Source organism: Morone saxatilis, unplaced genomic scaffold (genome assembly GCF_004916995.1).
Source record: "Morone saxatilis isolate NCDOM2014 unplaced genomic scaffold, NCSU_SB_2.0 Contig21, whole genome shotgun sequence".
Classification (NCBI taxonomy): domain Eukaryota; kingdom Metazoa; phylum Chordata; class Actinopteri; family Moronidae; genus Morone; species Morone saxatilis.
Genome location: NW_023339774.1, coordinates 8318012 through 8324121, shown reverse-complemented (window position 1 = coordinate 8324121; position 6110 = coordinate 8318012). Strand labels below are relative to the sequence as shown.

Here is a 6110-nt window from a genome sequence, read left to right as displayed (position 1 = left end):
CACCGTGAGGTTGACATTTGTGGTTCAGAGTGAAATATCATAACAATTATTGGGTAGCCGTCAGAGAAAGCAAAGGTGTTAAAAAGAGATTGGGCTTTGTTCTTTTTGGGTTGACTTCTTGATCGTCCACTGATCCCCTTGGCCTTAATTAGAGAGCTGGAATTAGCCAATCAAACACTTAACAAGCTGCATACTGGTATGAATCAGAAATTATTGACTTGACAGAACAAAAGTAAAACAGGGCCCACATAGACAATGACCCAGAGTTAATACTTTAATCTCCCTCGTCTGTTTGTTAACTAACTGTCCTCTCTGCAACTCAGGCTTTTGTTAGTAAAACCAGTATGTTTACCTTATTTTAAATAAGGGCTGCAGGGTCAGACAGACTGTCCTTCAGCAGTGACAACCAGGATCTACTGAATCTCTACCTGCACCAGAGCTGCTGTTCAGGAGCTGATATCTGACCTTTGACCTCTCTTGACAGGGGAGAGAGAATTTTCCTTGTGGTCCTCAGTAAAGCATGGTGTTATTATTGCATTACAAAGACAAACTAACATGCTGATGGAATCTGGCAGAAGCAGCTGCTGCCTGTTGCTGCCTGTTTGTCTTATAATATCACACGCTCTCAAGCTGTGATCCAGTTACTTATTTGAGGCACAAATACCACATTTTTGGCGCCTTAATGTTGCCACAAGCCGGACAAACATCAAGAAATCCAGCCCATTTGTACACGCAAGCTGGCTACTATTTTCGGAAAAATGCAGACTTACTGCAAAAGCCAGCACAACTCCACTGTGTGTGTGCGTGTGTGTGTGTGTGTGTGTCTTGACAGGGCCAGAGCATGGGGTGAAAAGGACCATCCTCTGCTGACCTCAATGCAGATGACCAGTGATGGCCACAGCATCACCTCGACAGTAAGCCATAAATTCAACTCATTATTAACCAGTTTACAAATTACAAATCCCAAACCAGTTCTGTAAAATATTTGCTTTTTAAAACATGGTTAATTTATTTCACTATCATTGCTTTCTAGTGAATCTCTCTCTAAACATTAAATACATTTTGTAGCTTGCCTTATTTAAGTACTAATTGCTACTCATTTTTATGTAGGTGTGGCTTTCTGCTCAATTAAAGAGACCATCCTCAGTGACACAATTGGGGTTATTTGTGCAAAACCAAATGGTTTATGTTCAGTTGTAAAGTATATACTATCTACTATCGACTACCCTAGATAATCTGATATATGAGGAATTTCAAAATGCTTCTTTTGTTTTATTGCAGTTTGTTGGATGACGTAATAAACACAGGACAACAACAACAGGAACAACAGCAGCAGCAGGAATTCCTGAGCTCGCTGGAGACTATCGTTCTCACCATCTTTCTCTCCATTATTATCATTATGACAGTGTTTGGAAACCTGCTGGTCATGGTGGCACTCTGCAAGGACAGACATTTACGGTGAGTCCAATCTGGCTTCAAAGTCCCAGTAAAATTCAGCCATCTGAATCCGTACAACACAACAAACCTCAAGTTTCCCTCTGTAACGTGAACAAGTTTTAGTCCTTTAATAGCTGCCTGTAAGGTAAGAAATTGTTTTTATAAAATCGTGTGGTATACATTGGAAATTCAGATGTGACTTAAATGAGACAAGCACTGCAAAAACAAAGAGACAAAGAATTTGTTTTATGCGATTTGTATTGAATACACAAATGTTCCCGTGAGGCATTTTGGAAAACTGTGTTCAAAAATCAATTACAATGCTAGCATTGTTTCTGTCATAGAGCTGCACATGTGTTGGCAAATCAGGTTGAGGTGAGTTTCAGTTTTTTTAACATTTAAATGAAACCTATTTTGGGTGTTTTTTGTGTACATGTGATGCAAATGTCAAAGCACTCGCATTACAGGAAGAAACACCTTATCTGACTGGACCGGTTAGGTTATCGTAACTTTGACATTTCATGACTTTCCCACAATCAAAGTCAAACTACAAGAAACTGAATTTAAAGTCAAAATTATGACCTATACATGAAATGTTTTCGAAATATATGATTTACTCATTTAAAAAAGATAATAATAATTTCCTCAAATCTTGATCTGTCTTTATTTATCAATGCAAAACTGGACAGATGTCAGTCGCTTCATATTTCTGTAAAGTCACACTGACAGTTGGCAGAGCGGTAGCACCTTTATAGTCAGGTGAGGCATTATGATACATAACATTGTTCTTTGTTGTCTCCTGTCCTTCCCTCTTAGAAAGAAGAAGACAAACTACTTCATTGTGTCGTTGGCATTTGCTGACTTGCTAGTTGCGCTGGTGGTGATGCCCTTTGCTGCGATCGAGCTGACCACTGGCCACTGGCGGTACGGAGAGATCTTCTGCCTGGTCCGAACGTCTCTGGACGTCTTGTTGACTACAGCATCCATCCTGCACCTCTGCTGCATAGCACTGGACAGGTTTGTGTGTATGAGAGCGATGCCAGAGGGGAATTGAACCTCATTCATGGGTTTCTGACAAATTACATTGCTTATCATACTCTCAGATGTATACTTGGAAGCTAAAAACGCTGTAATTTAATACGCAAATCCAAGACATTGCAAATGAACATAATGAAAACACAATCTACTGATGGAAGAAGCACTTCAAAGAGAGATTCCCTCAAATAAGTCATACAAAGTCAAATAAAATAAATCAAAATGATAATGAAAGACAATAATAATAAATAATAAATTATGCTGTGTGTCTCAGCTATTTTCCTTAGAGGAAAGAATAATACAGTGTACAGTGTAATAAATTGAATTTTGGGTGGGAGGACTTATTTGGGTGGGTCTTATGGGTGTAAAAGATATTGCATGATAAATGAGATTAAAAAATATCATCATCTAATGCTATTTGAAAGCTAGTAGTAGTAGTTGTAGTATACAACGTGTGTGTCTGTGTGTGTGTGCGTAATATTCCAGGTATTATGCTATCTGCTGCCAGCCGCTGGTCTACAGGCACAAGATGACCCCGATTAGAGTGGCAGTGATGCTCAGCGGCTGCTGGCTCATCCCCACATTCATCTCCTTCCTACCCATCATGCAAAGCTGGAACGCCATCGGCATCGAGGACATTGTGAGTCCTCAATATCTAAGATCAGAAATCAAGGAGGGGGCGAGAGGTGACCCAGTAATGAGCCCAAAAACATCTGCTGGTTACATTCTTATTTTTAAAAATGTATTAAAATTCTGCATCAACAAAACATACTGTATATTTTAAAAAACTAGCACAGAGTTCATATACCTCCCTCAAACGCCTAAAGAGAGAGATGTACTTTCTGCGAGGGCAAATGCAGCTTAAACCTTTCCAACCTAATATTCTCTGTTTCTAATAATGTTTCCAATCCCTTGAACAATGACAAGGTAATGCAGTGATCACAAAACAATTCCAGTCCCTGTGGAGGTTCTCTTGCTGCGAGCAAAGACAGCACTTCAACAAGAATTTTCTGCTGGTTTGGATATGTTTTGGCGTAAGGTTATTTCAGAGCTGCCTTGAAATGAGCTGCAGGACTCCCAGAGGCAGACGGGCTAGATGAATTTATTCAGCCAGAGTTAATGAAATACACAGTTCTTTTCTCTGTCCTTTAGACAGGCAGCATCCAAACAAAAATATTCTGTTTTCAAAAGCTGTCTGGATGTCTTGAAGTCATATATCACAGACAAAATTACATAGAACTTTAAATGACTAAAATTAATTTATTATTTTATATGTTGTGTGGATGTTTGTCTTTTCTTTGGTCACTTGTCTGTTTCTCAAACATTTCAAAAATCCTCACTGTATTTCTGTTATGTCCCAAAAAGGAAGTGTTTGACACTGAAACTTCTTCTCACTCTAGCTGTCACAAAGCCACAAGAACTAAATCAATGAGTGTGACACAAGTTAAACAATACGGTACAGTATGTGTGCTTGGCTTGAATTGCGTCTGCACCATTTTAACAAAAGAAAGAATGAGACTCTGCTCTATTGGGGCAAGTTGATTTGAAACTGAGGAGTCTGTGCTGACTCTGAGCCTTCACACCAGAAGTACTGAATATGTGTATTATGTGCTTTTAAATGCTGATTTTATTACCCTATCACACAAAATGAACAATTTATGACCATGCAGAGCTCTGATGGTAGGGTAGTACACAAGCCCAACTACTAGAGATAGGAATGAGATAAAATTCACTTTTCATCTTGAGGCAATCCTCTACCTGCAGGATTTACTCTGACCTCCTCAATTTTTCAATTAAGGACGAAGATATGGGCCGTTGGCCAGATTCTACAAAACTTATTTTTGTAGAAAAGGAACTTATGATTAAAAGCTCAATTGTATATGCTATTAGTGTTTCACATATTACTACTTTGTTTAGCCCAGCTTAGCAGCTGAATGCAAAAATCATTTCTACCTAAAGCTTTCTAATCTGTATCCTGTTTCTTTAATACATACACAAACAGAAAAATAAAAAAGTATTTTTGGAACTGAGCTGGGCTAGCAGTTTCTGGCTCCAGCTCAACTATAACTAACTTCAGGTCATGATTCATAATGATGAAAGTCAGTTGCATACAAAGTTGCACTGAAAAGCTTTATTATTATTTTTTTCAGACCTTTGTATATTTTTTTTTATACCTGCAGTCCGTACTAGTCCCCAGTGTAGGTCAGCTGATGTCAGATTGTGTACTTCTTGGTAATATTTTTGTAATTTTTGTGTCTGTGCTCTCCTTTACAGATCGAGGAGAGGCGAGCCTTGGCGGGAGGCTCCAATGACACAAGCTGCGTGTTTCTGGTCAACCGGCCGTATGCCCTGATCTGTTCTGCGGTGGCCTTCTACGTCCCTTTAGCCCTCATGGTCCTGGCCTATCAGCGTATCTACGTCACCGCCATGACCCACGTGCGGCAGATCGAGACACTACAGCGGGCCGGCTCCGCTCCTGTTACCGGGACAGTTCCAATGATCACAGTGAGGTCCTCCACTTCTTCAGATCCACTGGAGCACTACCGCCTCAGGACAACAACAGGTTCCTCCTCAGAGCATACTCCCATAGCAAATAGCCGCATGCGCGTTGAGACTAAAGCAGCAAAGACGCTGGCAATCATAATGGGTTGTTTCTGCCTATGCTGGGCGCCATTCTTCATCACCAACGTGGTGGACCCCTTCATCCATTATTCAGTGCCCTGGCAGCTGTGGACAGCCTGGCTGTGGCTCGGGTACATTAACTCAGGGTTGAACCCTTTCCTGTACGCCTTTCTGAACCGGGCGTTTCGGAGGGCGTTTCTGGTGATTCTCTGCTGTGGAGATGAGCGGTACACACGGCAAGGGAGCTGCTCCTATGGACCCGCCCACAGAGGGTGCTCGGCTGCGTCAGTCAACGGGACGTCTATGGCACTGAGGTAAACACACAGTAAAGGCAGTCACATTTGTACCAGTTTCTGTGAATATTTGCTCAGTTTTTTTATTTAATACAGTCAAGCCGATGTAGCCTGTTGCGGTTCGATTTCCAGTTGGGTTTGGCAACTTTGACGAGGGAATTTGCACGTTTGGCCAGTAGAAACAGTGTTGTGCCTTAGTACGCTCCAACTTTGAAATATTTATTACCTACAGTGGATATACTCACCTCTTTACGATGAATGCATTGCAGTTTTGTTCTTTGCTCTTGACACATATGGCTACAGTATTCAGTGTTGTGAGTAAGGCGATGTAAATAGATGTGTGTTTGTCTGCTGTCCTCTCTGTTAAAAGTCCTTTGTCTGTGTATTAGTCTTACAGGTGTCATGAGGACTGCATTTAAAGATCGGTACAAGGTGACATACTATTTTAATTACTGACTGGCTGCATAGATTAGGTTAAATTAGATTGTTGTTGCCTTTTGTAAGACATTTAAAATAATTAAAGTAATTTGATTTAGTTTCAGTCATCCTGTACAGTAGATCATGGATTGTTGAATTAAGTAATTTTTTTTAATTTAGGCCATGTGTCATACCCTAATGTGTAAATAATAGATTCGAACATGCTGTGCCGTCTCTAGAAATAAATGTTCATGGGCAGCTGTGGTGTTCTGCAGATGGAACATCTTACCAGAAAAAAGAAAATTG

The 6110-nt window shown here is 40.4% G+C and overlaps 1 protein-coding gene across 1 annotated transcript in view; it reads left to right on the top strand.

The window, feature by feature from the left end:
• Positions 1 to 5533, top strand: part of LOC118332605 (5-hydroxytryptamine receptor 4-like) — a 19432-nt gene extending 13899 nt beyond the window's left edge. Inside the window, exons 2-6 of the mRNA XM_035667977.1 lie at positions 833 to 914; positions 1282 to 1458; positions 2254 to 2454; positions 2959 to 3112; positions 4747 to 5533. Of these exons, the coding sequence (XP_035523870.1) occupies positions 892 to 914; positions 1282 to 1458; positions 2254 to 2454; positions 2959 to 3112; positions 4747 to 5412 (1221 nt within the window). The 5' untranslated portion in view covers positions 833 to 891 and the 3' untranslated portion in view covers positions 5413 to 5533. The remainder of the gene's footprint in view (positions 1 to 832; positions 915 to 1281; positions 1459 to 2253; positions 2455 to 2958; positions 3113 to 4746) is intronic.
• Positions 5534 to 6110: the final 577 nt, after the last annotated feature.